This window comes from Serinus canaria, chromosome 4A (assembly GCF_022539315.1).
Source record: "Serinus canaria isolate serCan28SL12 chromosome 4A, serCan2020, whole genome shotgun sequence".
Lineage (NCBI taxonomy): Eukaryota > Metazoa > Chordata > Aves > Passeriformes > Fringillidae > Serinus > Serinus canaria.
In genome coordinates, this window is record NC_066318.1 from 1178401 (window position 1) to 1200914 (window position 22514).

The window sequence follows — 22514 nt, forward strand, 5'->3', positions numbered from 1 at the left end:
AAGGCCCAAATTTGGGTGAATTTGCTTTGCAATAATCCAAGGTCTCATTTTCTTCTGAAAAAAACCCTTGATGGTGTCCTGGCATTAGCTGAGGTGGTTGATGTTGACTTGAAGGTCCCTCCATCACTGGAAATTCACTTCATTGCAAAGGAAAATTTGAGTTTTTAGCAATAGATGTGTGTTTTACACCTGTATATACATACATGTACATATGCATGGTTTTTAATACAGGCTCATTGTCATCTTCCATTTATTACAGTTTTGGTTTTTTTCCTAGTTTAATCCATGTGCATGGGAGCCGTGTGGGTTTGGCTGTACTTGGTTTAGAAAACAGCCCATCTTTGAAATGTTGTGATATATTATACAATCTAAGGCATTTATGAATATGCTGCACTGTTCTACATTTCTGTTTCAATTAAAGTCGCTGTGTTGAGGGATCATCTCTGAGTTATTCTCTCCTTGCAACTTCAACATTCTGCTGGTGACACCATCAGGAGCTGGGGACACTTAGGGGTGTCTCTGGGTGTCATTCCAGTCAGATCCTGTTGGATCAGGGAAGATCCAAGAGATCCTCTTGGACCAGCAGTTCCTTCAACCCTTGGCCAGTGATCCCAAATCACGAGTGAGGAAAGCAATTGTAACAAGGAAATAAAATTGGTGTGGTTGTTCCTTGGTGAAAGCCATTGCATACAAGGGAGAGAGGAAAAAATACTGAACCTGAAGGTCCTCAGCTCTCTGGGGCTGGAATGTCCCTGTTCACCTGCAGTTTTATGTCCTCAGTGTTTTAAATTGCTCCTTAAATTCTGCACTGTAAATAGTCATAGGAGGATTTACTAAGGTGAATTGTTTTTATTCTGTAGTGGGAGAGCAAAAAGGAAATAAAATAAATTTGCTTGTCTAGGAGTTTTTAATCAAGGATAGAAACTGTAAGTGACTGATTCTTGTTTGGGTTTTGTTTGGGGTTTTTTGGCTCTTTTATTTTGGTTTTATGCTTTTGCTTCTGTCCTGTGTTATTTTTCTCTGAAATACCTGGGTGTCTGTAACATCTTTGTCTTGCATCCATCCTTGTCATCTTTGCACAGCATCCATCATTTTTCTGAGCATCAGGCACTTAAATAAGGAACTTTTTCCAGTTGAGACTCCTCTCAGTTCTTTGCAATGTCATGATGGGTTATCAAGGACCTTATTTAGTGGTGGCTGTTTTGGCAGGGGTAGATTTCTTTGCAATGCTGCTGTAGGCAGTAGTCATTGGAAGAAAGCCAGAAAATTGAATGGAAATTTCATCTGATGTGGGAAAAAAAAAAAATCCTTTCATTTTTTTTTTTTAATGGTACATTTTCATCTCAAATCAGCACGAGGGACATTTCCATGCCAGCATCTCCCAGCTCCTGGCACTTCCAGAGGTTTCTGGCTCCAGGTGTGCAGTGGCTGCAGAGGCTGCTCCAGCCCAGCCCCACATTCCCGTGCTCAGGCATGGGATCCTTTGTGGATCCCAGCCCATCATTCCCTTCCAGCCCCACTTTGAGTCCTGGGTCCTTCAATCCCTCTCTGCTGCATGAACAATTTGCTTGATCTGCAGTGAAGACAATATTCCCAGCAGGACATTTTTTCCCAGTGAGTCACTCTGCCCTAAATTTAACCTTCTGGATACTGTGGATTTTTTCTTAAAATTTCTTTACAAAATATAATAGCCTGGCTAAAGCTTTCATGAAATATTTTCCAGTCACTTAGTGGCCCAGCCCTCTGACTAGTTTGTATTTCAGCCCAGAATACCTTTGATAATCTTTGCCAGTATCCAGTGTTGGTGGTCTTAAAATTCTACAACTGAGTGGAAAACTGTTAAGTGCTCAGGCTTCAGAGCATGCCTAATTAATTCTTTCCAGGGTTTTAGTCCTTTAAAAAGTGTTAAAAACACGGATTCAGTGTATCATTGAATATTGCATGGTTCTGTGGAAATAAATTGCATCGGTTGGATTCCTTTAGGAGTTCAGAGAGTTTTTGCTCTGTGCTTACTCTGGGAGTTTACAGGAGTCTGTGGAAAGTTCAGGTTAAAATGGGCAAAAGTTGTTAACGAGGGGGAGTAGCTCGATGGCAAAGTGAGAGCCCAAAAACCACATCAGAAAACTCTTTGCAAAGACATCAGTCAGCTGCATTGGAAAATCAGGCAAAACTCCCCTGCACTCACAACTCCAAAAGCATTTCCTCATGTGAACTTCAGTATTTTTATTTTGAACAGAAAACCACACTTGTGTTTATTTTATTTCATGACTGCTTAAGGAGATTATAATGACTTAATCCTGGGAAGGGCTGGCAGCGCTTGAGAAGCAGGTGAGGCAAATTTGAGCTTTTTTCTCTACTGACATCAAGTCCTGGAGGGGATTCAGCCTCAGAAGAACCATTAGGGATCTTTCAACATCCAGGCTTATGTGCTTCTTCCAAGAGACGTGGAGACGGGAGAGATGAAAAAGGAGCGTGTGATGGAGATGAACTGGAGATTATCATTTTAATGCAGAATTAAAGGGGCAAATGTCAACATGGGAGTCTGTAGCTCTCCCAGCCAAGCTCAGCCTGGGGGAATGCTCTTTGTGAAACCACTGGGGACGTTGGTGGCTGTTCCAAGGTAGAGTTGGCAGTGCTGGGCTGCTCTTGTTGTGCTCTGGTTGGCTTTGCTGTCCTTGTGTCTTCTTGTTCAGAGGTTTGGGGAGAAAAGAGTAAAACAAGAGACTTGAGAGAGATTCACTGACCTACCTAAGAAAAGACCCTGAGGGACATCTTCTGGAGCAGGGCAGATCACAGAGCCATGGAATCATTTCCTTTGGAAAAGCCCTCTAAAGCCGTGGAGCCCAACCATTCCCCTGGACCACCACTGACCTGTGTTTCCACGTGCCACGTTCACAGAGCTTTTAAATCCCTCCAGGGATGGGGACTCCCCCTTTCCCTGAACAGCCTGTTCCAGGATTTCACCACCCAGGATTGTCAGGCCAAGCTCCAGTGAGGAAAGGTCTGCAGATCTCCAAAGGGACTCGGTGAAATGTCCAAAGACAGCCCTGGAAACTCATCTCTTTATCAAATTCCAAGAAATCCTCTGCTTTCTGCATGAGAGACTGAAAATATGTTGATCTATCTACATAAAATGTAAATTTTTCTGTGAGCATGGATCAAACTAGAGGAAATAACAACACAGACTGTGCTGATGGAGTCTTTGATCAATTCAAAGGTAAAACACCCAATTCTGTGAAAAATCTGAGCTGACTTGCCCCAGCTTCTTGCTAGAATATGTGTGTTCTGGAGAGTCACAATTTTGGTTTAAAAGATTAAGGGAAAACAAAAAAAATTCTTCAGGGTTAATTAGGAATTAATAAAATGCTCAGGATACAAGTTTCCCTTTCAACCACTGAAGTCCTGGAGCTGCCCATGGTGGCACCATCATTTCACCTCTGGATAAGAGGATGCTGAAGGCAGGTCCCTGCTGGCACCAGGAGAGGCAAGGGAAGAGAGGAAGGGCTGTTTTCCTTGGGAGTTAAATGGTATTTGTGTCTGCCTTTGCATGGAATGTGGGGCTGGTTGGTTGATTCACCCCCTGGCTTTGTGTGGCATTCCCAAAATCCCAACACAAACGTCACCATTCCCACTTTCTACAGGCTGTGGGAGAGACCACGTGGTCTCCTTGCCCAGGAATTTTTTGGATCCTGGAGGTGATGGGGATGTGCTTGGGGCTGTGACAAGGAGTCATAGAATCATCCTGGAGTCACAGGATGGTTTGGGTTGGAAGGGACCTTAACTGTGATCCACTTCCAAACCCTGCCATGGGCAAGGGCACCTTCCACTGGACCAGGCTGCTGCAATCCCTGTCCAATCTGTCTTTGAGCAGAAACACCTGTCAGGAGTGGGATGGAGAGACATTTCAACCTTGGGAACTCAATTTCTGTTCCACAGCCTCAGAATCTGGAGGATGTTTGGCTGGGCACAAGGCATCCTGTGGAGAGCCAGGGCTGGGCACCAGCAGAGTTCTGCCTCAGCCACGCAGAGTTTTGCTGCCAGAGGGACCCAGAATTCCAGAGGACACTTCCAAATGGCAAACAGCACTAACTCGGGACGTGCAGAAGGACAAAACCAGCAGTGCCAGATACAGCTGGCTCAAAACACACCCAGAAATTTGGAAGTGTGCATTAATCCCTTTTTAAAGCCAAAAATACACAAGTGCCCACTTTGCATTTTAATTTTATGTAATTGCAGTGTGAGCTACAAAAAAAAAATCCTCACTCCTGGTGTGCAAATCCTTGTTTTCACCCAGCTCCTCCGAGCGTTGCCAAAGCTCCTGTCAGCCCTGTCCAGCTTTGAGGAGGAGATCACACGAAGAGATGGCAACCAACTGTCATTGTCACTTCAGACAGGTGATTAAATGGCTGATTGGAATTGCACTAATTGGTTATTTAGGTGACAGATAAGTTGTATTTTGTATTTTGTGTTCACTACAAAGGGCAGCAGTGAACACCAGTGACTGGGAGTTGGTGTGTTATTGCTGTTCAAAGCTATGGGAAAAGAGTGAATATGCTGGGATGGGGTGGGAAGAGGGGTAATTTGTGTAGGAATGGGATGAGTGGAGGTTTAGGGAGGGTTGGGCACAAGAACCTCCATGGAAATCCCTTGCAGAGCTGGGAGTGTTTCCAGTGGAATGGCAGGGCAAAGGGATGGACAGGGTGTGTTTATTCCTGCAGAATCCCAGCTCTGTGCCTGAGTTTTGACTCTGCATGATGGAAAGTCTGCACCCTGTCCCAGCTCTCCTTTTCCCTGTGTCAGTGAAGGGATTGCTCTGGATCCTGTGGAATTCCTCACGTGCTCAGGTTAAACCAGGAGCAACTCTGCCCCTGGGACAGTGAGGGAGAGAAGTCTGATGTGTTGTTTAACAGCTACCCCTGCAATGTTTAAGAAAGACAATGCAGAGGATAAAATAAATTATTATAATTTAAATTCTGTTGTGCTTATAGAAGCACAACAGAAGATTGAGAACATTCATCACTCTCTATGCCTCAATAAGAAGTGTAGTCAAAATTTTTCCCAATCCTCTCCAGGTTCCCCGACCAGTGTGCAGTTGCTTTGAGATACCCACATGTTCACAGGTAACTTTATATATGAAATTGATTTGGAAATTAATTTGGCAACACAAATTCCCATAGGATAGGGAAGTCAACATCATCACCTCCCTGTTTGGAGCAGGTCATGACTAAGGCTAAGGTTAGAAAATCAGAACTTGATTTTCGACTGTAATTTAAATTTCTTCTCCCAACCTCCTGGCATGCCACAGGAATATAGTTATTGCCCTACAGAAATTATAATTTTCCTACTCTGGCATCCCATTCCTGGCAGTGATCTACAGCAGATGCTCCAGCAGAAGCCAAAAACATTAGGAAGGGAATGGCAGTGAAATTCCATGCAGGAAAGTCCTTGCTCTCTGGAGACACTTCTCCCACAGCAGGCTGGGTGGGTGGGAGGGCTGTGGATCCACAGAATCCACTTTTCCATGGCAGGAGGGAGAGCATCATTTAGAGCTGCAGGACATCCCCGCTGTGTCCCTGTGTGCTCCTTGGCCAGCTCCAGGGGGACCTGCCCGGTGCAAAGGTGGTGGTTGCACCCCTCCCAAGAGGGCTGGGATATTTAAGATCTCCCAGTGCTTTCATGTTTTTCTTGCATCCCTGGGGTTACTTTCTGTAAAAGCCACATCAGAGTTTTGCTCAGAGGAAGGAGGAGATGTAAATTCCAGGAGTGCCACTTGTGGGGACATAGGGAGGGGTGGCACCACGGTGGCTGAGGACACCACGGGCTCCAGGCTGTGGGGAAGACCTTTGAGTCCTCCTCTGCTCGTGTGTGCAGGGAGGGATGGGAGTAACTCCCTGGTGTCCCAGGAATTCTGCACCTGTGACCCAGAGCTGTGTCCTGAGGGCTCCTGGCTGTGCTCCTCTGCCAGCAGCAGCCATGTGTCCCCTTGGATGGCTCCCTGCTCTGCCTCTGTGCCTGCTTGTCATCATCCCTAATGCCACAGCTGCTGGCTTGCACCAGGTCATCTGCTTTTATTAGTCCTGCCCCACCACCCACTGAAACTCACACCAGCCAGGAGATCACTATCCACATCCAAAAATAGCATTCCTCTGGCCCCTCTCTCCCAGAGACCCGGGAAACTCGGGGCTTTTCCTCCTGTTCTGAGTTCCACCTGGGCTGGTTTCCCCCCTGCTGCCCCATGAAGGCTGGAGCAGCTGCCCTGGCAGCCGGGATCCTCGGGGGCTCCGGGCTGCTGCTCTTCCTCGCCGCCTTTGGGACGGATTATTGGCTCCTGGCCACGGACACCTGCGGGGTCTTGGAGCATGGGAACGGCACTCTGAGCACCAGGGGGGTGAGCTCTGAAATCTTGTGCTTTCAAAGAACTTGCCTAAATAACTTCAGATCTTAAAATGTTGAATTCTCTGATAATATTTATGCTCGATGAAAGTGACCTGTCAATGTAAAACGTCAGCCTGAGGTAAAACTTTATATTCTTTAAAATCTGACCCAGCTTTTCCATAATATTGAGCATTTTGACTGAAGTAAATTGTGTCTAGGAAGCATTAAGAGATCTCTGTAATCTGGCAGATATGAACATTAAGGAATGAAAGGCAAAAATGTAAGAGCTTTAGCTGTTGACAGCATTTCCCTCTAAAGACAAAAGAAATCTCCTGATATTTGCCATTGAAAGATTTCTCCCTCTGTAGTTTCTTCATTTAAAACTAGTTCACGTTTGAAAGTGTGGGCCTTGGCAGTCCCTTCCACCTGAAGTGGTGCAGCTGCAGCACAGACACCAAACTAAAGTGAACATCAGACACAGAGCAGAGCAGACAGGTTCCTGCTCATCTGACCAGTGGCCTGGATATCCTCAAAGTAAGGTTTATATAGGATTTTAGTTGGCAGGAAATGTAGTTTTCAAGGGACAGCTTGATATTTCAGTGCTAAGGGCTGGTGTCACTCGTTTATAGATCCCTCAAGCTGGATTCTTGCTGCGCTTGCTGTTGTCTAACTCTTCAATGAAATAACAACCAGATCAGTTCCTCCAGCCACCCACTCCCCGAAATGTTTTTGTGCCAATCAATGTGTGGTTTCCATTACAGAATGACAGGAGGATCCTCGTTGTGTGCAGACTTTTTGTTACTTCAAAGTTCAATCCAATTAGGTTTGATTTTTTTCCTGGTGCAGTGAGTCACCCTGGGTAGGCATCATGATGCCAGCAAGAAATATTTTTTCTTTCATTTCAGAATCCCATAATCAAATGTAGGGCACTGTTTGCTTGAGTCATGGTTCCAAATGACTTTCCCAACTAAAAAAAAAAAAAAAAAAAAAAATTCCGATGGAAAAAAATGCCTGAAGAGGCAGCTCAGTGAAGCCTGGGGATGGCAGAGACAGAGAAGTGCCACTTGTGTTTTGTGCACTTGGGAAGTGACAGTGTTAATTGTTTCACATTTTAGTTGTTTTTAAAAGTGGAGAGAGCAGAGGTGATGCACTGCATGACACAAATAAGCATCTCAAACATTTCAGAGATGCTCTTGGCCGAGTGCTGGGGAGCCTGACGCTGAGGCAGTGACTTCAAAAGCACCAGGCAGAAATAGGAACTGCTCTTACTCTTCCCTCTGAGCTATTTTATTTCTATTTCAGACACTGTTTCTATTATTTCTATTTCTGTTGCTGGTTGTGGAAAACAAGCTCTGTTTTTACCTTCTCTGCCCTTTCTTAAACTGTCAAATCCTGTCCCTTACAGATAAGGATGGGCTGAGTATCTGGCAGGCTCAGTGAAATATGGAGGCACCAAGTCAGAGCCACCAGCTGAGGAGGTTTCAGGGCTGAATGTTCCCCTTGTCATAGTCAGGGCTTTATCCTGAAAGTAAGAGCAGAATCAGGTCAGAGCTCTGCTGTAATGTGATGCATAAAACATCAGGAGAGGGAAGCAGAAGATCTCTGGGGAGAGCTCAGAGCCTAAAGGGGCTCCAGGAGAGCTGGAGAGGGTCTGGGGACAAGGGAGGGAGGGGCAGGACACAGGGAATGGCTCCCAGTGCCAGAGGGATATTGGGGAGGAATTCTTCCCTGTGAGGCCCTGGCACAGCTGGGGCTGCCCCTGGACCCCTGGCAGTGCCCAAGGCCAGGCTGGACAGGGCTTGGAGCAGCCTGGGATTGTGAAAAGTGCCCCTGCCCATGGCAGGGATGGCACTGGATGAGCTTTAAGGTCCCTTCCAACCCAAACCCAACAGGATAAGTACCTCTAGCACCTCCCTGTTGAATCCCATCTCCTTTCTGTGGTTCCCAGGGGCCATTCCTCTATGGACATTCCCCATCTGTCAAAAAATTCTGTCACAGACCTGTCTCCTTTACCAAACTGTGTGTGGGGAAGATAAAGCTGGTTTTGAGGATAATTTCAATAAGTTCTTTGGTAAATCTTCCATGACTGGGCTTTGCAATATTGTCCCTTCAAAATCTTGTGCTCATAGGTCTGGTCTGGGAGTTGGAGGAAGGTGTTTGAGGGGTAGAACACGCCCAGCTCCCTGGAAGTCCCATCCAGCTCTGGCCAGCAGGGCTTTAACAACAGGAGAAAAGGAGGCAAATGGTCTGTGCAGGTCTGCAGGACAGTTTGCTGCCAGAACATTTCGTAGCTGTGACACAGCAGGAAGTCAAGGACAGCAGCTCCTCTGTGTTCCCCAATCTCTCCAAAACTGACTCAAAATACAAATGAAAAGCCCATAAAAAATTAAATCAATGTCTGTCTAAGCAAAGTTTGCACTCTTTGTACCATGATGTTCCCTGTTTCATCCTGGACTTTTGTTCCTCCCCAGGCTGAAACTCCAGCAGAGGCTGGGAAGGAGATCCTCACTTTCCACCACGAGGGTTTCTTCTGGCGGTGCTGGTTCTTTGGTGAGGGCCACCCCGAGAGCATCTGGGCCTTCTGGTACAGTGAGTACAATGCCACCACTCTGTAGCCACAGCACTCCATCACAGCTGAACGGGAAACAAACACAGGAAGTGCTCCCAGGGATGAGGAGACAGTTTTTATTTCATTTTTGTCATCCTCATCTTCTGTCAAAAGCAAAGCTGGCTCACTCTTTTTCTGCCCTTTCTCTGCTCATTTTTTGACTTGGGTTTTGCTCTCAGAGGGCTGTTCCCTGAAATGTTGCAGCCTCATGATTTAATTGATCACCTACAAGCTTATGTGAAGTGTTGGCTTCCACCAGCAAGGAGAGCCCTTCCTTCCCCCCCCTCCCTGCCAAAACCTCTTGATGTTCGTGCTCAGCAAAGTTCTGTAGATGTGGGCCCATGCCCTTCCCACCACCGCTCTTCTGTCCCTTTTTTCTGCCTTCCAGGGGCTCAGCATTCCCAGCTCCCACTGGTTTCAGCACTGGGAAGGCTGGAACTGCCCGTTCCTGGTGTCCCCGGGTGCCAGGACCAGTGGAAAGCCATTTTATTTTAAGTTCTCACCTTTTTTACTTTTTAAGGTCATTGAAATTACACTTGAGAATAAAGAGCGGGATGCAAAGTCCTTTATTTTTTTGAAAACACATTCACTCTTCAAAAAAACAAACTGAAGGAAGGGATAAAACCAGTTCTGTGACCCTGGTTGGTGGCACCCTGGTGGCCCTCGTGCAGTGAAGGGCTGGCCCAGTGAACCAGGTGCTCCCACCTGGAGTAGGAAAGGACTGAGACCACACCAGGACATGCCTGGCACCAGCCCTGCTGGGAGCCACAACTTTACAGTAGAATTTGGGATAAAAAACCCCCCCAGATTTTAAATGAGTTCTGCAAAGGCTTTAAACACCCCAAAAACCTTGGCCCTCGATGGAAGATGTTCCTGAGCTTGTGGGGCAGCACAATCACCTCAGAGGGCACTCCCCTGCAAATAGTGCAGGTTCCCACACTAAATTTACTCCACAGTGATTAAAATTTCAAATGACTTCGCTGTCCCCCAGCCCCTGACCTGTTTCCTGTAAAATCTTGCAGGAATACTTCCCGCCACCACTCAGCAATGGGAGGGTTTTCACACTGGAAATTTGAGATAAAAAAGGACAGACTTGAGACAGGGAGTTTGCTACTGAATTACATTATATGGAAATACATGATGTAATTTTACCTGAAGTAAAATGAGTCACTCTGATAACTGACAAATTTTTTGCTACTTCTTTAGGTATTTATTGTAATAGGATTGATCATGGCAAATTAATTTGCTGGTCTTGTGGATGTAATAATTAATTCAATAGGTATTCCATAGTCAATTTAGCATGAACTAATGTCCACCTATTATGAAGTGCTCCTTTGAGCTGGGGAACATATTTAAATAAGTGGCCAACCATTAATTAATTCATTTAACATTCATTCTATTACTGTTAATCATGATAAGCCTCAGTGGTATTAATATTGATGGGGCACTTCCATTCTAATTGTGCTTTTCCTTCTCACCAGCTGGAGGTCTTGGAAGTGCCTTGTTCTGGTACCCAAACATTTTGACCCTTCCAGGTGGTCAGGCACATTCTCTGGAGGAAAACAGCAACAAAAATATTGACAGGGACTTCAGTTGTTCCATCTTTCATGACTTTTGTCCACCTCAGAGTCAGGTTAGGAAGATGAGAAGATGTGTAAGAAGCAGTCTCAGATCCTCTGATATCTCCCCTCTTTCATAATCATTATTTCTATTTTTATTTTTCTCTCTAACAAGATTTATTATGTTTTTTTTTCCTCCCCAGCCTTCTGATTTCACTGAGGGTTTTGCAGGTTTTGCACAACAGCACATCACTACCTCGGTCCTGTAACTGATTTTGAAGGAAATTAAAGCAAAGTGGGATTTAATTCTTCTTTTTCTTTGTCTTTTCCAGCCAGCCAAGCCCACCCCAAGTTCTGCATGCATGGCTACCTCTTCCCCATGCCCATTGCTGTGGCACCTTTCCCCCATCCCTCCTATGACACAACTGCAGGTGAGTTTCTTTCCCTCTCCCCCAGCAGCTCCTTCTCCAAGGGATCAGGCAGAGATTTGGGATGTGTGTCAATCCTGTGGTTTGCCTTCTAAATTCACACAGCCAAGACCTCTGGAAAGCTCCTTCAGAAGCCAATCCTGCTGGCTTGGAGGTTCTCCCACGTTGTCTCCTCCAGCCTGGAGGGCTGGGATGGGCTGAGCTCCCTCCCAGGGGTCTCAGCTCCTGCTCCTCCCGCTGAGCAGGGCAGGAGGGTGAATCCAATCTCTCCCATCTCCTCTCTCACTGGGAGGAGATGGAGCCAGGCCACCCAAACCCAGCCCAGGTGCTGACTCGGCCCCAGAGTCTGGTGTTCTGGGGTAGCCCAGGTGTTGATTTGTTGCAATACAAAATAAACAAGCACTGGAAAAGCAGTTAAAGCCCAAATTGTTAGAAAACTCTCGTAAGGGACTGGCTTATTTTTAAAGCAATGAACACTACACAGTTGGAGAGTTTCCTTTCAACTGGGTCCATTTTTATTTATGTTTCTCTATATTTTCCAAGTTCTTTAATGAATCAGTTGCTGTTAGGAATTTTAATTTGCTGAATTGGTGGCAGCAGTTAGAATTAATTCAATGATCTTTTTTGAAATGAATTGATTTCTTTAAATAGTGTGCATCAGTCTGCCTTGCCTCCGGGGATGCAGGGCAGACATTCTGCACAAACAAACATCTTGACCTTTTCCTTAGCCTTTAGTAGTACCTTTTTTTAGTTTTATTTTGTTTTATTTTTTTTTTCTATGAGAAATTAATTATAAAAAAAATATTGTCAGTAGGAGCATGTGAGGAAGGGCAGCTCATTTCTTTGGCTGTGCAGAATTCCTGCCCCGGGGAACGCTCCGTGGTGTGGAATGGATCCGGGGAGCTGTGGAGGGAGGAGGAGGAGGAGGAGCTGGTGCGGGATGTGCAGCAAACCCGCGGGATAAGCAGCGGGATTGTTTCTGCTTGGGAGAGACAGGCACAGCGTCCCGGTTCTGGATGGTCCTGCTGATAAACACACACTCACTGTTTCTTCCATCCTAGTAAAGGGCTCTGGTGGCATCAGTCCCTGCCTGTCAGCCCGGCGGTGGAACCCTCCCAGATGTGTCCCCTGGGACAGTCCCTGGCCCATCCCGGGGTTCTCAGGGGTCCTTTCCCACCCCAGCGGTTCTGTGGAGGTGCCGGGATGTGGGGGCTGCCCCCGGGGCTCTGCCTGTCCCCGTCCCCTCGGGGGACCGGCGGTGGCTCGGGTGGATGGAGCCCCGGGCTCCTCCCCTGCCCCATCCTCTGCAAACCCCCGGGGGGAGCAGGGAGAACACCCTGCCGCCAACACCTTTTCTTTCTCACCAGCCCTTCCTCGATTGCCAAGGCTGACAGAGCAGCAGGCTGTCCAAGGAGAGGGGTCCTCCAGCTATTACCTGCTCCAGAGATAATTCTGCCTTATCTGCATCCTCTTAGGCTCCCTGAGAGAAACGGGTGACGGGAGGTTAAACATGAAAATGAATTCTGTGGTTTTGGAGAGTTCAAGATACTTATCTCTCCCTAAGTGGCTCTCCTGACAAAATGGTTTCAAATGAGGAAAATGCATCTTCTCTGTATCATTTTTCTTTCAAGTGTGAATCGTTTCAGCACTACCCACTTGCCTGTGCTCAGCTTAAATCGAGCTGGAGCTTCTGGAAAACAACTGGCAGGGCAAGATGTGGTGGTGCCAGGGATCAGATAAATCAGGGGATGGGGAGCAGGCTGTCAGAGGGAGGATCACTCCCTTTGGATAAGGTTTATGGCAGTGTCTGCAGTCTTGGCTCCTGGGAGACTTGAGTTAGTGGGCTACATCCCATCCTGTTCCATCTCATGGGATGTGATGGGCCAAGCTGGCTCAGCTCTGCCTGGGCTGGCTGTATGAAGTGATAGCCAAACCCCCAAATTCCTTGGATGGACAGGCAGCTGCTCTCCTGCCCCTTCTCTTTCCCAGGGTCTAACAAGGCCATTAATGGGGCAACTCATGAGCTCCTGTTTTCCCTGCAGTCCTGCTAGCAAACGCTGCTTTATTTTAAACCAGGAGCCTGGCACCTTCCTGAAGTGTTAATTAAAGTGGAACAAAGCTGTGGTCTGAATCCACCTCTCCAAATTTTGCTATTTCCTTTCCTTTCTTGCCAAGCTTTTCCAACCTTTCCCAGCACAGCCAGAGCGGTGTCCTTTCCTCCCACCCTTTTTTTTGTGTGCTTCCCTGGCAAACCTTCCCAACCCTCTGGCCTCTTTCCAGTCCCATTCTGTGGGCCATGACATTCCCCCTGAACCCGTGGCTGTTCCAGGTGCCCTGGCAGGGCTGGAGCCTCAGCTCTGCCTGGCGCAGCAGCATCACAGCTTGTTGTTTTTACTGTTGCTAAAGCAAGAGTTCAACATGGCATCATTAGGAAAAAGGTTTCTGAGGTTGAAGAAAGCCTCTTTCCCTCTCCTTTCTGACTGACTTTGCTCCTGTTGCAGTGTACAGAGGTTTTTGGACGGCGTTCATCCTGCTGGCCGTGGCCGCCGGGCTCGTGGGGGGGCTCCTGCTGGTCTGTGGGGTCCCCTTCTCCAGCCCCCACTCCTACAAAGTTGGGGGAGGATTCCTGCTGCTCTCAGGTGAGGGGACAGGGCTGGGGCAGGCTGGCTTTGGAATGGGGGCAGGTGGGGATGAAGTGCTGCAGTGGGAGATGGGGCTCTGATGGGAGCAGCAAATGATTATTTCCCTCTTCCCCATGAGGATTGAACCCCTGGGAGCTCTGGGCAACCTGGGCCAGTGGGAGGTGTTCCTGTCTGTGGCCTTTATGGTCCTTGTGGCCTCCTTTATGGTCCCTTCCAACCCACACCCTTCTGTGATTCCATGATTCTGTGCTCAGCCAGGCTTTAGCAGGATAGTCCTTAGTCCAAGCAGGGCTGAGATTTTTGAAAATCCCTTTGTTTTTACTACCCCTGCATGCAACCCTTTCATTTCAGTAAAGCCTGCAGGTGTGTTCAGTCTGGGCAGCATCAGTCCTGCTCAGTTCCCCAAAGTCAGGCTTTGCATTTGGGCTGCTCCTCTGCTGTCAGCCTTGGTAGAGCTGGAAACCCACGGAGGGATGAAAGGCAAACCCCATGATCCAAAATGGGAGGGCTGGCTTAAGGAGACCTGAAAAGATGAAACGATGGCACTGCAGGAAAATGAATTAAAAATAGGCATTTATTCATTTTTCCCACTGCTGTTACCAATGATTCCACTGAATTATCACTTGGGCTTTTTCCTTTTCTGTATTTGAGAGGAATAACTGGCTTCAGTATTAGAAATACTTGATTTATACCAGTGACTCAAACTCAGAAAAAAGCTCTTTTATGACTCAAGCAGCCACAGGCTGGAGCTCAGTTGAGCTGTGCCAAGTGAAGAACTTCATAATGAAATCAGGGCTTTCTCTGAAAAACCACTGCTTAATTGCAGATCCTTCACCAGCTCCTGCTGCCTGACAATAAACATTAGTGAAAATATTTAACAAGAGAGGTTCTGCCATTGACCCACATCCACAGCACCACATCTACACAACTTTTAAATTCCTGCAAGGATGGTCACTCTACCCCTGCCCTGGGCAGCCTGTGACAGAGATGGACAAGGCTTTCCATGGAGAAATTCCTGCTGATCTCCAACCTGAGCCTCCCCTGGCCCAGCCTGAGGCTGTCCCCTCTCCTGTCCCTGTTCCCTGGGAGCACAGCCCGACCTCCCCCGGCTGTCCCCTCCTGTCAGGAGCTGTGCAGAGCCACAAGGTCCCCTCTAAGCCTCCTTTTCTCCAGGCTGAGCCCCTTCCCAGCTCCCTCAGCCCCTCCTGGGGCTCCAGCCCCTTCCCAGCTCCATTCCCTTCCCTGGACTCACTCCAGCCCCTCAATGTCCCTCTGGTCATGAGGGTCCCCAAGCTGCCCCCAGCACTGGAGGTGCCCCAGCAGTGCCAGCCCAGGGGACAGCACTGCCCTGATCCCCTGGACACCATTCCTGACCCAAGCCAGGTGCCACTGGCCTCTTGCCCACCTGGGCACCCCTGGGTTTGTGTCCAGCTGCTGTCACCAGCTCCCTCTGGGCCTTTTCCACAAACAGATTCCCAAGGCTGTATTTTCCATGGGGTTGCTATGATCCCATAATGGATAATCCAAGGGCTGTACCAGGGCAGGAAGTCCTTTCCCATCTGTAGTCCAGGCTCCCAGCAGATGTCCCTGGGGAGTGTGTCCAGCCTGCACATTGGGCAGAAATATCAGAGAAATGAGGCTGAGTAATACTCAACTGTCTTCTTTTTTTTTTCTTTTCCCTTTTCTTCATTGCTTTTCCACTGTATTTTACTACTCCTTGATTAAAAGGCTGGGGCTTCGAATGTGACACTTTTTGGAAGAGCTGATTATGCATCACATAAACCTCTTGGCATTAGACAAAGATGCTGCTGTTAAAATTGAAGTTTGTATTAATGCAGCTTCAATCTGAGCAGCAATCATTGTTATTAACAGCCATTGGGGGGAAGGAGTTCAGCTGGAAGACACTTCCTGCTGTATTTTCCACTCAAACGATAGCAGAAGGATTCACTGTGATTTTCAGCAAAGTTTCCTTAGTGTTTCAACTGATCCTTTTACTCGAGGGGCTTATCCTGATCCCACACCTCTGGATCCTGCCTGGCCCTGGCTTCTGGATGGATTTGGGTTGCATCCCTCCATGGTTATTTTCTCGTTATCCCTTCTGAAAATATTTAGCATAATTGCACTAAGCAGTAGGAACAATGGATTTAACACGGGCTCCAGTCCCCAGCCATGCCTTTCCTTTGGGAAGCGGGATGTGCAGGGATGATGCAGGAGAAATCATGGCCTGCAGGTCAGTGTTAATTAACCTCCCTTGCAGAAAGGATCTCTCCTTGAGGAAGTGTGAAAAAGCTGGCAGTCTGCAGGGTGGGAATGTGGTCTGGCAGCAGGAATGGGAGATGGAGCACCAGGACTGTGGGATGTCCCAGCCTCCCAGGGAACCCTTCACCAGCAGCTTTGTTCTGCCCACCACTTCCCTGCTCTTGGGAGAAGGTGTGGTTATTCCTTGCAAAATGACATCACTTTTCCCACCAAAAGGCTCTAAAGACACCACTGGTGCAAATGCATTCCCAGACATTTATGGATGACCAGCCTGAGGAGCGCGGTGTGTCCATCTGTCTCTGGGGGAATCCAGTGCCAAAGGGTGAGGATTGTTATGGCTCAGCTGGATCCCTTTGGATTTCCCCCTGGGATGGCTTTTATTTACTGTGTGTTCCAGAGGGAAAATCTGACTGTGCCACTCCAATATCCAACTGGCTGCTCTGGGAGGTGTTTCTGAGACCCCTTCCAAAGCAGTGGAACAATTTCTCTGGATTTCCTCCACTGGGTGACTCTGGAAAGAGCTAAAGCCAATCTGATATTTGCTGGTGCTGCCTTTGCAGCTGAGGCCGTTTTCGGAGCAGTTTTCCCTGCCAGCCTTCTCCCAAAAGCACCTGGAATACAGGAGGCAAGAGCCAGTGTGCCGCTTTCCTCCTGGCATTTCCCATCTTGGAATGAGCTTCAGCGCTTCCAAGGGGTGCCAGATCCTGCCTGGTGCCTGATTGTCCCTTTGTTTCAGTAGTCAGAGGCTGGTTAATTGTCACTGCACTGTCACCAAGAGGGCTGGGTGAGCTCTGTGCTGCAGCTTCTGGAAGCTCTTTGAGTTGCTGAGACAACTTTCCTTCATTTTGGTCCTTCATTTTTTCCTGCCTCGTGCTCCTCGGTTCTCTTTTCCTCTGGGCATTTTAGAGACCAAACTTAGAAGTGCAGCACTGGCACAGGTTGCCCAAAGAGGCTGTGAAGGCCCCATCCCTGGAAGTGTTCCAAGCCAGGTTGGACGGAGCTTGGAGCAACCTGGGATGATGGGACACATCCCTGCCCACGATGGGACCAACCTGTTCTTCAGCATGACCCAACAGCGTGGGGAAACAGGGCCAATTACCCACTCCTGTGAGTTAAAGTGCTGGCTTTTGTGCTCAGATTCTGCTTCCCAAAGGGAGCAGCTCCACTTTGGCAGTCTCGGGCTCCCCACGTGCAGGGAAGGCTGACAGTCATGGAAGGGCAGCTGAAGGTCACCCCTCCATTTCGCTGTTATTAACATCCTTAAGAGGCAACGAGCGGGAGAGGAGAACGAGTCAAAGTTCATTATTCTCCTAATTAGCAGATTACACAAAAATTCAGTAGCTTCCCCAGAAATAAGAGTTAAAGATTGAGTTCACTCACCTGTCCCCACAATTAGCAGCTATAAAGGTGTCACAGGGAAATAAAGTGAGAGAAAGGAAAAGCTCCACTTCAATTTGCCCACATGGCAGATGCAGCTCTGCTGGGAGAGGGGGATGGGGCTCCAGGCTCCCAGACCTGCAGTGCACAAAGGAGACAGATTTAATACCCCACTGCAATTTTCTGGCAATTAGCCCCTCCCCAGAAGATGCCATTGACCTCATCAGTCTGGAGATGGAGTTTCGCAGTTAATTTTTCCCAGTACCATCCTAATGAACAGAGGCAAAGAGGGAGAAGGAGGCAAGGAAAGGAATCACTTGGGTAATTTTCTGGTGGAGAAAACACAGGGATGCTGAGAGGAGCATGGGGATGAGGTCTGATGAGGTCTTCACTCACCCAAACCCAGTGCACACCCTGTGTCTCGGCTGTGGGTGCCAATGCCAGTGTCCTGTTTCAGAGTGAATATTACATTTTTCCAGTTTTTCTATTTTGCTGCCCAAAGCAGGATGGAATCTGTGTCTCTGCATCCAAAGCTGGCAGGAAACAAAGATAACTTCTGCTGTGCCCAACACTAAAAGCCCCAGAAAGGAAGGAGTAAAGTGAAACCTGTTCGACAGATGAAAAATCCCAAATACAGCAGCATTTTAAAACAAAAATGCCAAACACTTTGGTAACGTAGGAGTGGAACATTCTGATTTTCTCATGATGAAGAGGCTGATCGGTGTAAGTGTGACACATTTTAGGCAAGTTCAGGTACATTTGTGATTGCTTCAAACAAGCATTTCTGGCTGGGCAGATTTTGGTGAGCTGCCCTTCCTGAGCTCCCACCATCCTGTGGCTGCCCCTGCCCTTCTGATTTTCTCTTCCCACCAAGGACATCACGTAAATCCCAGGGATTCTTCATCACTCAGCTGTAATTATTCCAGGGAAGAAGGCTGCTTGCTTTACATATTCTTGTCATTTGCCCAGAGTGTGAAAACATTCTTAATTTAGATGCCATGGCCATGCCATCACTTCCAGCACCTGTTTAATAATAAATCCTTCTATGCCAAGACCTGGAGCTTCTCCTGAGGCCAGAGGAGGGACCAATTCCCATTCCTTATCTGCTGAAGAAGTTGGGGATGGTGCCACCCACACATGGGACTTCCCACACCCTCCTCAGTAAGAACTGGAAGGTTTTGATCTGATTACTTCAAAAAACGAGACTTAGGCCATATAAATTGTCCTGGGAGAAATCGACACAGAATTCCTGGTTATTTAAAGCGAAATTCCAAAGTACATTTCCATACCCACGTTCTCTGTCCCACCGGGGCTGCGCTTTCATTTGCGTCTCCTACGGTAGGTATTATAAGTTAATGAAATAGAAATTGATCTTTAAAGGAGCACTTTTCAAGGTTCAGTTGCTATCTAATTAATTTAATTTTAAATTACATCAGTAATAAAGACTTAATTGCCTTCTTATCAATACATTGTATTTTGTAAAGGACATACGACTATTTGAACACACCACCGCTTTCTTATAGTAGAATAATTGCTATTTTAAGCATACAACTATCATAGTAAGTGTAAAATATTTATTTGTGCACTTAATTTCAAGTGGTATCAAAACCTCAATGAACATGCAAATGTTCCAGCAGCTGCTGTTTAACTCCTTGTCTGCCTCTCCAGGAAAAACAAGGACTCCTCCACGTCAGGGAGAATGGCTGGAATTTCAGTGTGGGGTGATGTAAAGAATATTTATATGGCTACACCCATTTTTGATTGGTAAGATTGCGTCTTTTTAGGGCATGGCAGGCAGTTTAGTAAATGTGACAGCTTAGGGTAGGGAACTGCAACTTCTATCTCCCTCCTAGTGAGGACTTTGAAGCCTCTTACCTTCATGTGAGTCTTATTTTTGTCTCTGAGATGTTTTTATAACCATTATAAACAGAATCACAGTGAAACACAGACGTGTTTTCTCTGACTGAAGATTCAGTAACCTCCCTAAGCAGATAAATCGACATCAATCTTTACTCCTTTCCTTTCCTTAGCAGAAGGGCTGGATTTTGGTGTGTGTAAGCTGCCAGAAAGAATAATTAAATACACCACAACTACCTTTGATTTAAAAATGGCAAGGGGAGAAATTAAATCTTGCAGAAGCCACAACACATCCACAGAACTGTGTGGTAACTTGTCAACTAAATTAATTTCGAGCAGTTCACTTCAACCATAAAAATAATGTAAGCTGTGATGCATTTCTTTCATATGTGTGCGTGTGTGTTTATCTATATGTTATACAGCACCATTTAAAAATAGCAGCTTCTACCTGTGAAGTAGCAAGATCAGATATTTCTGAACTGCTTTCAGACCTGTCAACACACCGTCACTGTTTAGTTTTAATGGATGTTGAGTTTAAATTGCACCATAGAAATATACATTTTTTAAAGATACACGGTAAATGAGATTTGGGCCACTCTAATTTTTGTCATCTGCTTCCAGCTTCGTGGCCTAAGCTGCTGTAATAATTCCTGTTATTATTCTGGTATTTAGCAGCCCACCTAAGATTAATATCTCATGTCTGTGTGCCTTTCCCACCCCACCCTGTGCTGGCCCTGCTGGCTCTGGGGGTGGCAGTGCCAGAATTTTTCCAGGATTTATCATGGCATCTTTGTGTTCCTGGTGGGGATTGGCTATGACACTGCTTGACAGGGTAGATAAAAAAAGGAAGAAGTAAGTTTTGGTGTCTCCTCATTAATCTCTGAGAAATTAAAAGGGGAAAAGGTGAAACATCCCACCCTGGAGAGAGGGAGGCAGGTCCTGCTGGGAACATCAGCCCTGCTTGGGTCGTTTCTCCTTGGCCTCACCCTGCCAAAGCAGAGCCTTCAGAAGTGCTGGTGGTCAAAGCAGGAGGAGTCAGAGGCAGGAACTGGTCACTGTGGTGTGGGGCTCTCCATGGGCAGTGGCCTCAGCTTCCAGAGGAACCTGCAGAGCAGCATCAGGAGCAGCAGCTCTGCCACACAAAGCTTTGATGCCGAGCGCGGATGAGAAGCTGCGGCGATCTCTTCTCACCTTTATTCCTGCGTTCCCTGCACAGACGATAACTCAGTTTTGCCTCTCTTCCCAGGAGGTTTGTTTCTCCTGCTGGTGTTTCTCTTTGTGATGTGGAAGGAGTTTGCAGCTGACTTCCAGAAGTACATCCTCCTGGAGAGGAGCGAGAGGTGCCTGGATGATGTCCCTGTGCACGTCTACTACGGGTGGTCCTTCATGTTCGCCGCCGCCGGGGTGCCCCTGGTGTTACTCTCTGGACTCCTCTTCTTCCTGGTGGGCAGAGACATTATGGATTCCCTGCAGTAAGGCAAATGTGGAAAAGGCTCTGGGAAAATTTGGTGATGCTCCTTGTAAAGAAACACACCCAAGTTTTGAGGGTTTGATCATTTTTGTAGCTCTAATTGTGGGGATAGGTTGTACTCACTCTCATGGGGAGGCAGGGATGGAGCCCTGAGCATCCACAGAATCCCAGGAAGGTTTGGGTTGGAAGGCACCTTAAAACCCATCCTGTTCCACCCCCTGCCATGGACAGGGAAATCTTCCTCTATCCCACGTTGCTCCGAGCCCCACCCAACCTGGCCTTGGACACCTTCAGAGATGGGGCAGCCACGGCTTCTCTGGATACCCCGTGCCAGGGTCTCACCACCCTCACAGCCAGGAATTCCTTCCCAATATCCCATCCAGCCCTGCCCTCTGGCAGCGGGAAGCCATTCCCTGTGTCCTGTCCCTCCATCCCTTGTGCCAAGTCCCTCTCCAGCTCTCCTGGAGCCCCTTCAGGCACTGGAAGGTTTCCCTGGACCTTTCTCTTCTCCAGGTGAACACCCCCAGCTCTCCCAGCCTGGCTCCCACCTCTGCCCATCCCAAACCAGCCCCAGCTGAACATCCAGCTCCAGCCTTTTCCCACTTTGGAGATATTTCAGCAGGTTGGTGGGGTTTGCACCAGTTTTTTCCACAGCCCAAGGGAAAGCAGCTCTCTGGCAGCAGAGCTCCACATCCATATTCAGCAGAGCTGGAGTTTTACAGCATTCCCAGCATCCTGGTTTCTAGTAAAAGGAAATCGAATCTGGCTGCGATGGTGCAAGCAATAATGTCCATTTCTAAAAAGCAATTAAGGATGATTTTTTTTCCTTGGCCAGCTCTAATTGACATCAAAGGACAACCATTTTAATGGGATGTCGGGAAACATGAGAAACTTTTTTCTTCCTTAAAAGCCCTGATTCTGGAGATACAAATGTACCTGGACCTAACCTAACCTTCAATAAGGGAATAAACCAATTTTTGTGGCTTGAAACATAACGTGAATTAATTAGTATTTTTTTACAGCAATGCTTTGCTCTGCATTTAATATTTTCCTTGGATGCAGTTTTGTGGGTACTCCCAACCCAAAACCTGAGAGTTGATCCCAATTGAAGGAAAAGGAGGGGGGACAACAGCATGATAATATGATATCACCTTGGGCTGTGTCAGTGCCCCATCAGTTCTTCAAGTGGCAATTTCTCACTATAAATTTGTTTTGAATAATTTTTGTCATTACTCTGAATTGAATATTTTCCCTGGACGCAGTTTGGGGGTTTCTCAACCCAAAAATGGAATGATGGTGGGAACTGGAGCAATGGGACTGGGGACAGTAGCACTGCTATTTTTTTTGCTTTGTTTTGGTCGGCCCTATCAGGCAGCTCAGCTGGGACCTTGTTGTATTCTATGGGCACCTCACAAGAGTCAGATCCAAAATGACAAATTATATAACATTTAAATACATTTAAATTCTTGCAGTCATCCAGGCTGATGTGGCAGTGACCCTATGAAGAGCAGTCACCTCCTAATTCTCCACCAAACTATCCAGGTACTGGGGGTGAAATGATTTTGTCCTGAACAGGCAGAGGTTTGTAAAGACACTTGAGAAACGACAAAGATTTGATCTTGTCGTGTTTTTTCGGGCTGGAGCGTGGTGCTTTGAAGTAGTTTGTTGGGTCCTTGTTTGCTGAGCTCATTTGCATAAATTTTAAATCAAACTTCTCAAACCGCGCCGCTCTCGTGGATGTCGGAGTTTGCTCAACTCGCATCTCCTGAGCTTTATGTCACACTATTGACTCAGTGCAGTTAATTAATAATGGAATGTAAATCTCTGCTAGGAAGCACTGAAGATTGTTGGCAGTGTAAAAATGTTTGTTAATGCTCTTCCTAAAATATTATTCAAGTCTGGCGTTTCTTTCCTTTCGGAGCAAGTTCTAATTATTCT

At 47.1% G+C, this 22514-nt stretch overlaps 1 protein-coding gene across 1 annotated transcript; it reads left to right on the forward strand.

Moving 5' to 3' along the window:
• The first annotated feature begins 6212 nt into the window (after positions 1–6212).
• Positions 6213–21862, forward strand: LOC103816445 (transmembrane protein 182-like). Its single transcript, XM_009090425.4, has 5 exons — positions 6213–6388; positions 8847–8964; positions 10875–10973; positions 13472–13609; positions 20352–21862. Exons 1-5 carry the CDS (start codon positions 6236–6238, stop codon positions 20579–20581), a joined length of 738 nt encoding a protein of 245 aa, XP_009088673.1. The 5' UTR covers positions 6213–6235; the 3' UTR covers positions 20582–21862.
• The last annotated feature ends 652 nt before the right edge of the window (positions 21863–22514 follow it).